This window comes from Adiantum capillus-veneris, chromosome 20 (genome assembly GCF_014529385.1).
Source record: "Adiantum capillus-veneris isolate H3 chromosome 20, ASM1452938v2, whole genome shotgun sequence".
In the NCBI taxonomy this organism is placed as follows: Eukaryota; Viridiplantae; Streptophyta; class Polypodiopsida; order Polypodiales; family Pteridaceae; genus Adiantum; species Adiantum capillus-veneris.
The window spans coordinates 35,469,592-35,486,843 of NC_140950.1; the positions used below are offsets into that span (position 1 = coordinate 35,469,592).

Sequence of the window (17,252 nt, forward strand, 5' to 3'; positions counted from 1 at the left end):
CTCTCAGAAGCACTTTTTCTGAGCTTGTTCACAGACACGCACACAATCCACATGACAATGTTGTTGATGATGATGATGGGCCCTGGGAGTCCCCACCCACTAGCAGCCTCCTAACTTGGAAGTACATTTATATATATGTACTGATGTTTCTTTACAAGCGCCTCTTGATTGAGTCAGCACAATTTTCTGCTTGTTCAAAAATCCATCATCTGCTACAGCTAAGACCGTAGTGCAGAATTTGCATCGACTATAAAGGCCTCAAAGATCCAACCCATTTATTAAGGTTGCATAAAGGGAAGTATCTTTGGGTGCTGCGATTGTCCGGCTCATTAATTGTAGAGGCATCAGATGTCCCATAAAAGCAGCAACTTACCAAAGGGATGTCCACCCATGCTAGCTCAGGTGAGGCCTGCACTGCACTACACTGCATCCAGACGTCCACAATTCTCCTCTAGCTACACAATCAGGCAAAGAAGAGCCCTGCAATATACTGTCGCCTTCCTGCATGCATCCCGATCACTCCCTTCTTCCATCCCTCCCAACCTGCTGCATACTATTCCCTTCCTGCGACCGCCCAACCTTATTCACCTTATGCCGCTTCTGTTGAGTTCATATCTCCGTCTCACGGGCAAAACGACCATTGAGACGGAGATAGGAACCCTCCAAGGTTGCGGGTTTGCCAGATATCGAGACACCCTGCAAGATTGCGGGTTTGCCTTGTGCACAGAGGTACAAAGCCCTACCGCGCGCGAGAGAGAGAGAGAGAGAGAGAGAGAGAGAGAGAGAGAGAGAGAGAGAGAGAGAGAAGAAGAGAATTTAAACGTCGTAGGAATATATCCCAAGATACATTAATATAAAGATCTATCCGACGAGGAGAGTTGAACTCAAAACCTGTTATTCAAGAGAGAGAGAATCATCTCTTATGCGAAAATGACCAACAACTTTCCTTCCCTCTCGAATTCCCAACCCAAAATCCTTTTTTTTTTTGTATAAAGCCATGCTCGCTCAATTAAGGCAAGACTTTTAAAAACAAATCTAATACTCGGCAGATTCCTTGATGTGCCTTGGTGAATAAGTCTCTCGATTTGACCCCTCGTGCTCTCTCCCTCTTCCCTTGGCCACTCCTCTAGCCACTTGAGGGAACCACTCTATGGTTGCCTCTCCTCCACACATCCCTTCACTTCCTTGCCGCTCTATCGGTGCCCCTCTCCTCTCCTTTGGGATGCAAATTGCAGTCACCTTTGCTTCTACCTTGAAGGCATGTGGAATTATGCAGACAACACCCCAAGTAATACGTCTTCTACAACAACCTCTCAGATTAACCACAAGCAAGACATCTTCTCCAATAACGAGAGAGAGAGAGAGAGAGAGAGAGAGAGAGAGAGAGAGAGAGAGAGAGAGAGAGAGAGAGAGAGAGAGAGAGAGAGAGAGAGAGAGAGAGAGAGAGAGAGAGAGAGAGAGAGAGAGAGAGAGAGAGAGAGAGATGAAATGATATATTAACGTCTTCAAAAGGCCAAAATGACCTATGAGACCATCAGATACAAAGTGGTGAATCTAATACAATGTCTGAAGTACAAGTACAAAAAGTACTGAAAGTAAAAATAAAAACTGAAATGAAGTGTGAGATGTGAAATGTAAAAATGTAGAATAGGCCCTCAATGACAATCTGGGTGTCGTGCTAGAATGCCTCTGATCCTTTGCTGGAGTCTCCGTCGATGTAGTGTGCTCCCGTGTCTCGGTCGTGGTCGTCTCGATCTCCCGAGCTCAATCGCCCTGTCAATGAGGCTGCCTCTGGTATGAATGCGGGTACAACCCTGTGCTGGTGGTTGGTCTCTTGGCTCCCTCGATCCAAAGAAATCTGTGATCTGTCTCTGCGATTGTCGTACTCCATGTCTCCCCAACAGACTGTCTCTATGTCGGTGTAGCTCAAGTAGATATAAGCGAAGGCATCTCTGGTCCTGATACCTCATGACTCTATCTAGGGGTCCAAAACCCTCCCTGAATAAGCAATGGAAGCGCCCTCGTATCTCATAATACACAGTGCAGTGGCATATGTAGTGTAGCTATGTCTCTGGCTCTCTACCGCATAGTTGACATATCCTAGAGAGAGATGGCTGTAGACTCCTCATGCCTTGCAAGTGCCATATTGATTAGAGCACCACCAAACATGACATGCTATGGCGTTCTTTTTTTGCCACGCCATCTTCTATAACTGGTAAGACATCTAGAGCTCCTTTAACAAATGCTTGAGAAAAGCATAATTGCACATTCCCATTATTTTTTAAATTTTCTCTAGCTGGTATCCCCTACCCTACTCCCTCGTCGTCTTTTCCAGCTCCATGGTCATCCCTTCACATGTCGTCTGTCCTTGAACCTAGCACCACCACTCATCCTGACTGCTATCTTCTGTGATCATCGTCACTATTGCGCCTTTTTCCTTGAGCAACCATAGCTAGTCTCTCCCCCATTTTGCGCAACCCCACCCTCACCCTACTAAGTGGCCACCTTTTCTCTACCCATTGGCTTCACCTTAACCACAAGGATTCCATGAACATTCATTCACTACCTGTAGTTTCATAAACCCTCTGCTCTACCTATCTAATGGGCCCCGACCATCTCACATGCCTGCTGGAGCCAAGACATTGTGCGTACATTTTTGCATGCTGTCATGTAGCATATTCGATGATGCTCTCCTCCCCCTTGTCCATTGTTGGTCATTGATATCCACTGCTCCAGCTTGGGTCTACATGTCCGTCTCCAGTCCACTATCGTCATTTGCCCTCTATTATACTAGAATGCTGCCACCACTACGTATACAATTGTGTTTGGAACGACCAAACAGTTGCTCTCTATTCCACTACAACACTACTGCCACTGCCTATAATATCATGTTGTCGTTTGCGACCACTAGCTTCGCATCGTTGCTCTGTAATAGATCTGATCTACTCTCCATGCCTCTCCCTCCTTCGATGCAAACCCTGGATACGCACGCATCCACTCTATCCAAGCTATTGCTCACACTCCAACCTACAAAAAAAACAGAAAGAGATAATTTAAAAAAAAAACTCAAAATTCAGAGAAAGAAAATAAAAAGGAAAACGTGGATGTTTTCATTTATTTGCAACAACAAACCAGCTTTTGAAACTTGACTCGAGTAAGATGCCAAATCCCTGTTTGATTTCGAGTTTGCATTGGAAGAGAAACGGTAAAATTTTGCAGGCTTTAGTATTGAATCGGCTGTAAACTTCGACTTGGAAACTGGGAATTATTATACATATTTAACTTGCAATACTTGTCTTTACCGTCCATTGCTCTTCTCAATTGCAGGCCATGTGATTTTATCACTTGTTCCACTTCCACTTTGCATGGGTATCTCCCCCCCCCCCCCCCCAACACACAAAAAGGAAAGTTTATTTTCGGCTCCTTTTTGCAGTAGCGACGTCGCTATCGCTTGCATAGGACTCGCCCCTTGATGACGTGGCAACTTCAACGTCGCCTTGCACCAAATTTGCCGCTGTTATCACCAAAGTTTTTCGCCCTAACTTGCTCATCGTTTTGTGTTACATCACCCCTTGTAGCGCCTGGGCCGAGCCCATCTTTCCCCTTCTTCGCTGCCACTGACCTGCTCGACATTGCCCCGTTTTTTCTCTTCTTCTTTAGAAAAAAACCCTTATGGACGGCCTTTCGATCTTGGGCAGCCACCCTTTCCCCCTTGGGCTTACATATCAACCAAAGTATTGCAAGGCACAACATGTTTCACCAACAGCCCCCGCTTGCCCTAGCCATGTGGGACATATCCCACAATCAATACAGTCCAAGTGATAACATTCTGGATGGGACACCCACGAAGAACCTTTTGTGGTTTCATAAGAGCACCACATTAGGCATACATTTCGGCTAAAGCATTGTCAAGCACAACTTTTGCTTTGATAAATGCATCGCATTTGGCATACAAATCAACCAAGGCATCACCAAGCATCCATTTTGGCTTAGATATCAATTAAACTAGTACCGAGCACAACATTTATTGCATTCACATCATTTTTCTCTGCTCTTGGATGTCCGAAACTACCGAGCACAACATTTATTGCATTCACATCATTTTTCTCTATCGTGGATGTTCGAAACTACGAAGAGAACTGCATTTGCCATAAGATGAGCTGTTAATGCCAGATCAAGCAATGTAAAGCACATGCTGTATCCCTTTCCGAGCACTAGCAACCGAATCCTTGTTAAAATTGATTCAATTTCTTGGCGGACATCCCGAGACGAGTAAAAAAAAAGCAGAATTAGCCCTGAAAATTCTTGTATTGCCCATATATTCCTCGTACGTACTCCGATTGACAAGTCATGAAGACAGGGTTGGAGAGCGTGTCAAGCCCTACACTTTTGGCCTATAAAATTGCATGTTGACATTTTCTCTACATCTTGGTTTACAGGCATCAAACCTCATTTAATGGCCCCAAAACCCATAATTAGTATACATTTCAATCAACCTGATGTCATAACAAAATCTGGCATAAAGCATAAGATAATCAAAACACTGAAATGCATACAGACTCTCGACACGACATCCACCGAGCACATCCTCCGGTATGTGCCAACCGTTATCCCAAACTGCAAACAGAAACCTCTAAGCACATTAACTATTGCCTAGTTGAGCATACCATCTACAATACCCCAATCTACAGCTTCATGCGAGCATGCCCTTCTCCAGGATTGTAGGGAAAACACAAAAAATTTCCATAAGTGGAACATAAGCATCCATTAACCCATAAACCATCTTTAAAACCACCTGCATATAAATCAACTGTCGCAGACCCTCACGTATCCATCTCCTCCTGGATCAAATGGCATTTAGAACCACTGGCATGAATCATAAGCACCGCGATATCCTCGTGGATCAAAACATAGCTCCAATTCTCCTACAGTATCAGGTAACACCAAATCCCAGATAGCATCAGGTATCAACAAATCCCCTACAACATCAGGTAACATTAGATACTGCCATATCCCTTGTGCAATACAGGTAATGTAGCTTCACCCCCTCTAGCATTGGAATCTTGGTCATGCATATCTGGATTCATCAGGTTCTTGGCAAATCCCTCCTCATTTGTCTCCCAAGAAACATCAGATTCTTCATCCATTTCTAGACCTTGTAAGTCTTGAGCTTCAGCCGTTGGCAAGGAATCTGCAATTTCAAGCTTTGCATAGAGAACTGTGGCAACTTATTCATCATCTTTAACCTGTAATAACCTGATATTCTCAAGCAAGCAATCATCTACAATAGATTCAAGCTTAACTTGAATCTGCTTGCAAACCTCTGCATAGGTAGGCACATTAACACAATCCAATTCATCTTCATACATGCTTGGATTTCGTTGTTCTCGAATAATAGCAGCTTTAAACTTGCTGCAGCTTTGGATATTTTCCTACTAAAGCTCTCGAACTCAATGAAATCTGGAATCACAAATCTGTCAAATTTTAGAATCTTTTTCTCTTTTGCTCTATGCAACTCTAGTTCCTCTTTATAGCACTCCAAATATCTTGTTGGATCGTAGCCATAAAAAATATCCTACTTATAAAAAATTGAGCGTTTGGCATTTTCAAGAGCCAACTGTTGCAACATCTCTCGCTTCCAGCTTTCTGGCTCTTCAAATTCCCATTTTCCCATTGCTGACTTTGATATTTTCAAAATTTGCGTTATTCTATACTTCAAACCCACCTTGTTCACCTTTCTCAGACTGCTGCAATTCCCAATACTAGGATTTCAAACCTGTTACCAAATTTTGATTCATTACCTGCACGTGATTTGCATATTGCTGCTGCAAAATAGCAGCCATTAGCCCCATCATCCGTTGCATCTCATTATCTTGGCTCGTTGCCATGGTTGATCCCGTCGACCCTGGTCAATTTTGCATCGGGTTCACCAAAGATTGTGGCTCTCCAAGGTTGACTGGGAAAGCGCCGGGCTTCTGGTTGTAGATGGATATTCACTGTAGGCTCAAACCAAGTGAAATGAGTGCAGTTAGGGGTGATTTTAGTGTTAATAAGAGCGTATATTGAAGATTAGGGATTAATTACGAGAGATAACTGAGGAATAGAATAGAATTTACGGCTAATAACAAAAGTAAACAAGAAGATGACATAGATTTCGATGCTCGCAAACAACAGGAGCTTTCATAAATTTCAAATTTATGATCTTTGATAACCCTGTTACAACTGGATTCCATACACCATCGTCGATATGCACCGTGATCTAAACCCCCTAATAAAAAATCTCCACTTGTTGGAAGCAATCTGCAATTGTCAGGCAAAACTCCTATCCTGTACGGTTCCCCTGCTCTTGAATCTCCAAGATTTTAATGAATGGCACAAAATCTTCAAAAATCTTTTCCCGATTTTCCTTCCACTACTCAATCAAGTTCTGCTTGCTCTCTTTCTTGCAAAGCACATGCCCCTTTGCACGCCTTTGATACTCGTCCTTGCTTCCCAGCTTTGCTCACTTATGCTCGTCGAAGCCGTCTTCTCTGCCGAGATAGAGAGCGAAAGAGCAAGATATGTGAGCTAGGCTATGGTTTAGACTTGATTCTGGGACTTGAGGGCATTGTAGCTTAGTTACGATAGAAATCGTGCAAGGTAGATCGAGTATTATGGCGAGAGAGGGAACTATGCTCCTTGAGTGTGAGGGGGATCGAGAAACTATGCTCAAGCATGAGAGAGAGATGTTGGACATATCCCGCAATCAATGCAATCCTAGTGATAATATTTTGGATGGGAAACCCACCAAGAACCTTTTGTGGTTTCATGAGAGCACCACATTAGGCATCCATTTCGTCTAAGGCATTGTCATGCACAACTGACAAATGCACCACATTTGGCATACAAATCAACCAAGGCATTGCCAAGCATCCACTTTGGCTCAGATATCAGCTAAACCAATGCCTAACACAACATTTTTTGCATTCACATCATTTTTCTTTGCTCATGGATGTCCGAGACTACGAAGAGAATTGTATCGGCCATAAGATGAGCAGCTAATGCCTGGTTTGAGCACTGTAAAGTACATGTTGTAGCCCTTTCCGAGCACTTTCCTTCAAGGGTGAATCTGGGCTTATCCTGGATTGATCTAGGTATATTTTTTAGTCGTATAGCGGACATGCAGACTTCACATTGTGAAGTTTTCGTCCGAGTTACGACCAGTTGATATTGTGCTAATTCTTTCTATCTTTTGTGGTGCGTATGCCCTATCAACTACCTCATTTTTGTGCTAATTTTTTCGATTTAATGTTTCTTTTAGTGCTAGGCTTCATTATGGCTGAGTCTGCCCTTGATCTCCGGAGTCATGACAGAAACTCAGCACGTTGAACTTTGTGTTGATGTATGCTCATGTGTGTGTGCGTGTGGTGTGTGTCGTGTTGGGGAGCATATGTTAGTACGTAGTTCTACACCCACTATTGGGAACTGACGACGTTAGTGGGGATGTCGTGGTATTTAGTCAATACTATGCATGATGGAGCTGATGGTTATATTGTCTTGTGGGTGACTACCATGGGTCTATACCTTGCGCTTTCCTTCAAGGGTGAATCTGGGCTTATCCTGGATTCATCTAGGTATACATGTTGTAGCCCTTTCCGAGCACTAGCAAGTGAACCCTTGATAAACTTGATTCAATTTCTTGGCACACATCCGGAGGTGGGTCCAAAAACTACTGAATCGGCCTCAAAAATTCTTGTACTGCTCATATCTTCCTCGTTCAGACTTGACAAGCCGTGAAGACAGGCATGGAGAGCGTGTCAAGCACTACACTTTTGGCCTATACAATTGCATGTTGATAGCATCTCTATATCTTGGCCTACAGGCACCAAACCTCATTTAATGGCCCCAAAACCCACAATTAGCATACATTTCAATCAACCTGATGCCATAATAGAATCTGGCATAAAGCATAAGACAATCAAAACTCTGAAATGCATATATATCTCATCTTTCATCCCGTGGCTGCAAAGCACAACAGGTGATTGCAAACTTTACTGAGATGTGGTAGTGTGAGGATTTGTCAATACAAAATCTAAAAGTAATGAGATTGCGTCATTGGATGATGATGTCGATGCGTCCAAAGATATACACAGCAATTTAAAATTTTAATCACACCTTAGCAAGTGTAGACAAGCAATGAAGTGTCAGAGGTTGCAAGCAGCTATACTTTTCTTTGGAGGCATTTTAAGTAATAAAAATCACACTAGGGTCTGGCCCACCTTATAGCTTCGCATGAGTTGTGTGTGCTCTCTTGAAGTTGGAATCACTTATGGCATCATGTTGATGGATTTGAGCTACTGTGTGTCCATGACAGGCAGTTAAAGTATTGAGTGCATTAGATGCTAGGGATGAAGTTGTTCATGGTTGTTTGTTGGTGATTGCTTGTTGTAATATGTGTGCTACTAAGTCCTTACCAGGCTGAACATGGTTCTTTTTGGTATGATGTTGTAACCAGTTTTCTGAGCTACTTGAAATCTTGAATTGCCTTGCAAGGAAGGCTCTTCATGGTGGAACGCCAGTTATGGTAGAGAACGACCCTCTCTACATGCAAAGATAATCCTAATTCCCTTTCTTTTTTCTTCAATGTTCTATTCTCAAGCTAAAGAGTTGAAAAATTGACTACCTGAGCGATGTTGAGAGAGTTCATGATGTGGCTCTTTGGGGAAGCAGAGCATACTGTTTTGGATGACCATTTGGTGACCAAAGGGGGAGTCTCTAGAGCTGAGGTACGACACAAGGAAGGAGATGGGAGTGGCAGAGAGGTTTCAAGAGCAGTTATCGCCTGCAAAGCGCCATGAGGGCCGACCTCATATAACAAGCCGCCTGTATACAGGCTCTGATTTTCAGCTTAGGAAAGACTCCTTAAAAAGTTTTGCAGGTTTTCCAACGGTAAAGTGAGTTGCTCTATTGTGAGCAAGGTCAAAATTCTTGAGGGGTGTGCTAGTGAGAAGATGGCTCAAGTCCTCTTTGATTGTGCATCTTCTCTATAAGCTAGTGGAGAGAGGTGTGTTATGTCTATTTTGGGGGGTTTTCCTATGGTAAAATGAGTCGATCTCTGTGATCGAGAGTAAAATTTCTTTCTTCTTTGTAGTCGAAGATGTAATTGCTGTTCTCACCATAGATGGTTGAGGTGGTGTCAAATCAACAATTGCTGACGGCTTTTCCTCCTTTTGAGGACTTAATGGTGCCATCACCGTTTTTCATTGCGGCAAGTCAGTCCCATGCTTTCTTATGACATAACTGGGATCCTTTGAATGAAAAATGAAGTGATCCAAAAGCATGTCAGCCACTGCTTTTCTGTCTTGTTGTGTCTCTTGAAGTAGATCTTACTGTCTGAAACTGCTCGTCCTCAATATCTTCTTCCACTACTGCAACTTCAATCTCCTCGACTTCGTTAAAGCCTTCTGTTTCCCTGGTCTCTTTTACATATGGATAATCCTTTTCTTCTTCCCAAAGATTAGAAGATAGTTGATTGCTGTAGTTCTATATAATCCTTTTCTTCTTCCAAGAGGTGAGTAGATGTTGCTTCCATAGTCGATTTTTGCAGTTTTGGACTCGAGTATTTTGAGAACAACAACCTTCTGAGCTTCTATACCACTATAATCAGCAAGCCACTCGACAAGGCGGTAAATCACTGTGACAATACCAAACTGAATGGAAAACGAATTGCCATGTCAGCCTTGCCACACTGCCCTGCCAGCGGATCCATACGTTGCCCCGTGTTTTGCGAGCAGCTGCGCTTTACTTCGGGTCGTTAAGTTTGGTTCAGGCTCGGCTCGACTTTTCCCAGCCCACTTCTGGTACATGCAAGCATGCCATCTCATCACTTTGTGAGACAACATTGTGATCAAGGGCCACAAAATCATTATGACTTAAGTAATTGTGATTAACATGAAGCAATCACTGACAAGGCAGAGAGAGGCTAAACCTAACCATGAAGGATGATGATCAGAGATTTGCATGGAATAATCAACCCACCTTTGACGTGTGAAAGCAGCATATTGCTCCATGTTAAAAGCATACCATCTGTTCAGCCTCACGTGATAAAATGATTGCGCATTATGGGAAAATGTGCAAACAAGAACCCTTGGTTTGACATGTAACCATAACTCCAATACCGAACATAGTTGCATTCAAACACATTTGAATTCCTTATTAGGAGTTTGAAAACATTTATAAAAAGGTTTTAAACTTGACCAAATTAGGGTTTGGAAAAATTGGGGCTTTCACATATTTTGCGTAGTTTGTCGAGCATTAAGCCCCCAGTCCCAACTTTTGAGTCTTTATTTTGTAGTATCTCTAACGGATTTTATCATTTAATTGTGTTCTCTTTTGCTTAGATGATGGATGCTACTCTTTATAGAGTTCTCTTTCACAAGATCAGTGATTCACAATTATCTGAATGCTCTGAGTTATCATGTTATGAAAATGCTCCTTACTTGCAAATGCTCTATTTTAATACATAATGGTTATCTTTGACTTGAATGTTACAGAATGCTTGCAATAAGTGCAAAAAAATTAGGGTCATATTGATTAGGCCTAGGAGTCCCAAGCAAACTCGTTTCATACTTTCAAACCCGTTTGCGTTTTGACGTTTGATTTGCATTGAATAGTGGTTATCTTTGACTTAAATGCTACAGAATGCTTGTAATAAGTGCAAAAAAATAGGGTCACATTGATTCGGCCTAGAAGTCCCAATCAAACTCGTTTCATACTTTCAAACTGTTTGCGTTTTGACGTTTGATGTGCATTATGTATCCAACCTATAATTTGTCAGCAAGGCCTCAATGCCAAGCCATGCCTGCACAAGAGTTGCATTGGCCAGTGCGTCACTGCCGGATTCCTTTGGTGAGCTCATTCCAGATTCCACACACTCCTTGAGGGTATGCCGAGTTCTCGAATTCAGATAGAGAAAGGCATCTTGGTCGAACGTGTTCACACTCTATGAGGACTGTCGCCACACCTTCAGGATGTAGCTAGTGAAGGGTCTTTTATAGTCTCATAGAGCATGGCTTTTCTTGGTGGAGCGTGGTGTATCTCTCCTTAGATGCTACTGGCTGCCTGTTTGGCTAATGCCTCCATTTATACTTGAGATAGCGTTGTGGGGATGGCTGGCTCACTGTTGTGCGTTCCTGTGCACTGTGGTTACCCGCACTGAGACAGGTTAACCTATTGGCCTTTCTCCTTATTTGTGGAAGTATGCTTAACTGTTTGCCTATAAAATAGCCCTTTTTCAACAAGCTCAAAAAGTACTTGTCATGTAGCTGGAACATTTTTTAATTTCAAAAATAAATCGAAAGATTTGACATTTTTTCAACTTTGTTTTACAGACGTTTGATGCTGTAGATGGCAAGCAAGCAAGACGCACTGGATCTTCAAGTCCTTTGGGGGAGCTTTTTGATCACGGTGAGAGTGTTTGTTTGCCTTCTGTTGGTGTTGTCTGATGGAGCGAGGCAATGGGAGCTAATAGATTTGTAGGATTTTCTTGCAGGTTGTGATGCGCTCACATGTGCGGTAAGTTTTTCATTTGTGCTGCTTAAAAGAAAAATTAGGGCGTTTTCAAAGATAGACAATGCTTAACCTCACCCTCCCCTCCCGATTTGCTTTCTTCCAATTGACATCTTCTGTTTTGTACATTCTTCTTGGAGCACTTGTCCTGACTATTGATTGTGTTTGGTCGGTTGATTTTATGAGTAGTTTGAAACGATGGCTTTTGGGAACTCGGTCATGAGCGGAAAGCACACAATGTGGTTCTGGGCAATCTCAAGCATACCCTTTTATGGTGCAACATGGGAGCAGTACGACACCTTAGAACTCTTTAAATTTTTTTGGCTCCTTTTCAAGCTGGATTGTCCTGCTCTGCCCCTCTATGAGAATAGAAAGTCTTTTAACTCATTGGGGTGTAGTTTACGTGTAGAAGTGTGATGATTGTTTCCAATCATTAAGTATAAGCATTTCTTGGTAGTAAGTAGGAGTGAAACGAATAAGTCTTTCCTTGCCTCACGTTTGGGTTGTATTGAGTTGCAAGTTAGAGGTCTTTCTTGTTCGACACCTAATACCTCTTTTGACATCTACTGCCATACTAGCAACAAAGTAGTAAACCTCAGGGTGTCCCAAGTGCTCACTGGTATACCACCACCAAATTGCAAGGCTAAAACAGACTATGCTATTTCCTGGCTTCACAGTGGGTGATGGTTTATTTCAATCACTTGGGACACCCACACCCTCAAGGCCCTCCAATTATGGAGGCTTTCACTTATCTTTCTGAATTATTGTAGCATTTCCGTACATGTTCAGTTTGCATGATAAGTATCATACATATGCTCTTGTAATTCCTTTACAAGTCAACTGTCATTACATCATCAGCTGTCTACCGCCTTTATATGACCGATTTTCAGCAATATTAACGATCTACTGATTATTTGAGTCAGCTAAAGAATTCTTTAGTGATTTAACTTGCACAATATTTTCCATATAATTGAAAGATTGTGTTTTGAGGTTCGAATATGATTCTGTTTGAAAAGGTCTAGGTGAATAGTACAAGGTTTTCAAAACCGTAGCACCAGGTGAGTAGGCACCTTAAAAGGTCAAGAAAATTGCATGTGAGCAGTCTGTGTTATGCCTGGGTTGAAGTCTGCGCATTGACATTGTTGCTATTCTCTATGCTTCCTGTATATGACAGCTTTTTCACGAACACTTTGATCCTTCCAGAAGTTAATGGTCCTACGGAGGGTCTCATGCTGATCTATCTGATTCATTTTTTCACTGCTTTTGTTGGTATGCAACGGTGTTGTTCATTTTTCCTTTGAACATTGCACTGCTTAGGAGGAATTAAAAAAACAATGGAACTGATGAGGTCTCTCACAATATTTCTGATTGGCTGGTTTTTTAGGACCGACTTGGTGGGCTCAATTGGCAGGTGATGTTTTTCCATTTGTGGGAAGCATTCCGTTTCTTGCAGGTATTGTATGCCTACGCTGTATGCTTTAACTTCCAGCATGAAAATATATTATGTTCAATTAACAGCATGCAAATCAATCCTCCTATAGAGATTGTTTTCTTGTTGCTGCATATAGGTGCATGTAGATTGTGCGTTTGATTACCTCCATCGTGGGAAAGTTAAGATATTGGAATGTTGCTTGTCGTTTACGTTGTATGTTGCTTCACTGCTTCATCCTTTGGTGTAGATAACGAACTGACTGAAAGGATAAGATTGGGCTCCAGTTGAACAGAGCGGGTAGGATCCTTGAAGTTGGGAATCTCCTCTCTGGATGACTCAAGGACTTGTTTGTAGAGGTAGCCTTTATTTCCAGGTTGGTGATAAAAGTAAGTTGATAGCACTCATAGAGAAGGATATGGAGGCTTGCAGCTTTAGGGGAGGATTATAATCCTAAGTGGCCAAGTAGAGAGTTTGATTCCTGACCCTGCTATCCATGAGAGCTCACTTACAATGTCAGCAGCAGAAACAAAAAATAGACAAGATTGAGCGGCCACACAGTGTGAGCAAAGGTATCTTGAGTTCTTGTGAAGTCTGTCCACCTCGAGCACCTCCTCATGAGTATCATCTCATGGGCGCATTTTGGCCAAGAAAGGGAAAGTAGTTAGGCTTCTCTTATCTGGAGACTCTGTACTTTTTCTACAGTGGGGAAGTAGCCAAGTGCTGAAAACTTGGTCTCGATTGATTTATATTATATGGCTGCAGCTTTCTTGTTCGAAGTGGTTGGGTGGGGCAGCTTTGTTGGAGTTATGAACAAATCATCTTGTTTATAGACAGATGATATTGCGTCGTTCTTAGGTACGAATCGATACACCGTTGTTTGAGGATTTAAGTACTGTCCATGGAAGACGGGTTGTACTTTACCTCTGAAACTGTGGGTCTGTGGTCAAGGGTGCAGGGTGTGATTTTCGTTCTCATGGATGGGTCTTTGCTTTATCTGGCTATGCAGAATGGAACTATTACCTCAATGCTGACATGGCCCTTGTTTGTGACATATGAATAGATGCTCCTGTATATATATTGGTTATTTATGTCATGATGTTTTTTGCGGTCATACCAACGGTGACGTACAAGTAAGTACAAGTGTATCTTATCCCTCGTTTGTGCATCATATGCCTGTGCAGTGTTTTTCGCATCACAAGCACCCTCAATACACATGCCTTTTTTGTACATTTGCAGTGTCTATAATGTAAAGAAAGCTGTTAGCACCAAAAATGGAAGTATGCTCGCAGCTTTAGCTATGGTAATTATCAAGTTCTGCAGCATATAGAACATTCGGATTTCTTTTCATATTAAAGTATGTACATAGATTATTGCAACTTGATGTGGCTGCCTTTTTCTGTTGTCAGCTCTTTCCATTTTTCTTCTTGCTGGGCGGCATCACTCTATGGTAAAATCTGAAGTTTTCCACAGATAATGTTTTAACTTCTTTCAGTTTTTGATGATTGGAATACCCTGCATGTCTTTACATAAATTCTTCCCATTGATATATGAAGCTAGTAGTAGGCTTCAGAGATTATATGACTAAGTTGCAGCTTGGTGGAAGGCCTATCCTGTGCAACTGTCTTTTGCTGTCTTGACGTATTCCCCTCCCCTGGTTGGGAATTAGCTAAGATTCAAGCCTCTTTTCATTCAAGACAGCTATTTTGTGCCTCTATGCCTTTGCATAAAGGCTGTCACCTCTTTGTCACTCTCCATTCATTGAGTTTTGCCACATTGCTCAGCTACGTCCAATTGCTCTTCTTGCCAAAAAGAGCAACGCAACAGTGCTTTGTCATTCCAAGGTTGTATTGGGGTGGGGTGCCGGACTAGAGTGATGGCACGATGGCCTTCTCTTTTGCGTTATCGCCATTAATGGTGGAGCTATATTTCAGTAGTGGACTTCGTGTCCCCACTGTAGGCATTACCAAGCGAGTGCGGGTCTGTAGGATAAGTGCAAAGCTAAGGCTAAAGTAGAAGCCAAATGAAATATCTCACCTCACAGCGCCTCTTTCTGATTCTATAGAGCCTCTGTGGCTTCAGCCTTAGTTTGCTGATCCCTTACCGCAGAGACCTGACAGCTTAAATTTCAAAATGTAAGAGTAAGGTACTGGATTGCGTAACACTTCAATGGCTTAGACTTGAAATTGAAGATTGCTTGACTACTGTTTGAGGTTATTGCTATTGGCATCCAATGGTTTCAATGAACGCCTTGTTCTATTTCAGGGGCCTTTTATCTCCCTCTGACATACTCGGAACACGTCCTCATATGGTCCTAATGGGTACTGGGTTTGGTTTTGGCTACCTTGTTGTAAGCCTCTTAACAGAAGCCATGTTTTTGTAGATTCCTGCTCTTTCGAATTGCTAATCAACACACTGACGTATTGTTTGAACTTGATATGGTCAGGGAAGAATAATTTTAGCTCATCTCTGCGAAGAGCCAAAAGGTCTAAAAACTGGAATGTGCATGGTATATCCTGTTGCTGTTTACTTTTGTTTGAAATATTATGCGCTAAATTTATTGTGCATAGGACTAATGTGCATAGGACTAATTCTTTGCATCACAGGCATTAATAGTTCTTCCTTTTGGGATTGCAAATGCCATATCTGCCAGTGTACTAGGAGGGTAAGTTTCATACAGAACAGGTTTTCCTTTAACAAGCAGCAATACACGGATTTTACTTCCCTAGAAGCACTTATTTTGAGGCTTGAGAGCTTTAATACACTGGTGATATTAATGCACTTAGTGCTAGTTGGCTTTCTTGAGCCAGTATGTTGCACGAATTTTCCTAGGTTCTTCATCGTCAGATCAAAAATCAAGAATTTGCTCTACAATTGTATGAGTGTGCAGATCTCCTTTGATCGGTGAGGAATGGATTCTTCTAGCATTTTGTGCTTTCACAAGTAAGTTTTGTGGTTATTGGAGGTTTTGATAATGTTGTATGTTAGCTAATCCTTTTAATGCTTCCTTGCAGCGTCATTGTATGCACACTTTGCCTTAAGTGTCGGGAGTGAAATTACAAGTGCTCTTGGAATCCACTGCTTCAGGTACTATCCTGGTGCTCCACCTACATAGATAACAAAAACATCGATAGCGCACAATAGGACTACCTCTTTTAAGTTCGAAGCCTGGACCTTTACTGCTCATTATGTCAAATTGTGCCCGGCACCATGTAGGCTTATAAATTAGAAACGGGAAGCACTGCGATCACCGATCATTAGAAACCTTATTTGTGGTGATCACATGACAGGTAAAGACCTTGCATTGCAGGCTTGGGTCTCTGCAAGGTGTATTCATGATTGAGCTGCCTCTGGGGTATGATAGGACAACGGGCCTTCAATTCTCAATCATACCTGAGCGATATAGTAGGCACTTACATTTTGGTAAGACTTCTGCACAGGAATCTCCCTGTCCCCTTCAAGGGCACTCAAGGCCTGAGGGAGGCGTTTCCCCATCCAAATGTTGTCAATGAAATATGGTTGGCGAGAGCTATGTAAGCTTGGGTAAGAGCCACAATCAGAGATCCTCATGGACACCCTTCCTTGGACATGATTGATAGTCTGTACCCTATGCTTATGCATTCCTGTGGACACCCTTGATATGGGATGCCACCCAGACATTGCTTCATTTTTATGATTTTTACTCTTCACAAGCTAGGCAAGGAGCAAATGATGAGTTTAACTGACCGTCTCTTGATGTTCTGGTCATGCAGGATTGGACGAAAGCAGGCATAAACGTAACCCACATTCTTTGTGCCTCTCAAAAATGAGTGGCTTGCGTCTTTTTGGACATTCGTCCATTTGTTATTTACATTCTTCAACACATCAGTATTTCATCCTTTTGTGGCAGTACATTCATAGTCATCTGTGAAGTGCTTATAATTTTGAGCATAATTTATTGTGATTCGTTGGGCTCCATAATAGTAGTATCAAACTTAAACTTATAGGTAGGGATGGGTAACAGAATGTCCCCCCCCCCCCCCCCCCCCCCCCCCCCCCCCCAACGGACCCGGCGCGCCGCCCCCTCTCTCTGCAGGCCTGTGGAATCACTATATCATTAAACACTTGCAGAACAGACTCTCAGGGATTCATCTACAACAGCTTGAGCATCTGCCAGAAGCTTGACTTTAACTAGTACCAAGGGGCAGAGGAGCGTTGCAATATCTGGAGTCAAAAGCAGCAGCATTCCTCATGCTTCATATGAACCGGAAAAATTTAATTCTGAGAGAATGGAAGA

General features: G+C 42.4%; 1 protein-coding gene across 2 annotated transcripts in view; it reads left to right on the forward strand.

Moving 5' to 3' along the window:
* Positions 1–16,936, forward strand: part of LOC147432357 (choline/ethanolaminephosphotransferase 1-like) — a 70,440-nt gene extending 53,504 nt beyond the window's left edge. The window contains exons 6-19 of one of the 2 annotated variants that reach the window (XM_086492335.1): positions 11,370–11,445; positions 11,531–11,553; positions 11,737–11,837; positions 12,722–12,816; positions 12,932–13,000; positions 14,040–14,109; positions 14,216–14,279; positions 14,386–14,426; positions 15,242–15,326; positions 15,423–15,485; positions 15,583–15,641; positions 15,867–15,919; positions 15,991–16,063; positions 16,729–16,936. In XM_086492335.1, the coding sequence (XP_086348461.1) occupies positions 11,370–11,445; positions 11,531–11,553; positions 11,737–11,837; positions 12,722–12,816; positions 12,932–13,000; positions 14,040–14,109; positions 14,216–14,279; positions 14,386–14,426; positions 15,242–15,326; positions 15,423–15,485; positions 15,583–15,641; positions 15,867–15,919; positions 15,991–16,063; positions 16,729–16,750 (894 nt within the window). In that variant the 3' untranslated portion in view covers positions 16,751–16,936. Of the gene's footprint in view, positions 1–11,369; positions 11,446–11,530; positions 11,554–11,736; positions 11,838–12,721; positions 12,817–12,931; positions 13,001–14,039; positions 14,110–14,215; positions 14,280–14,385; positions 14,427–15,241; positions 15,327–15,422; positions 15,486–15,582; positions 15,642–15,866; positions 15,920–15,990; positions 16,064–16,266; positions 16,701–16,728 lie in introns of those variants that run through there. The other variant, XM_086492334.1, reaches the window with a different exon arrangement.
* Positions 16,937–17,252: the final 316 nt, after the last annotated feature.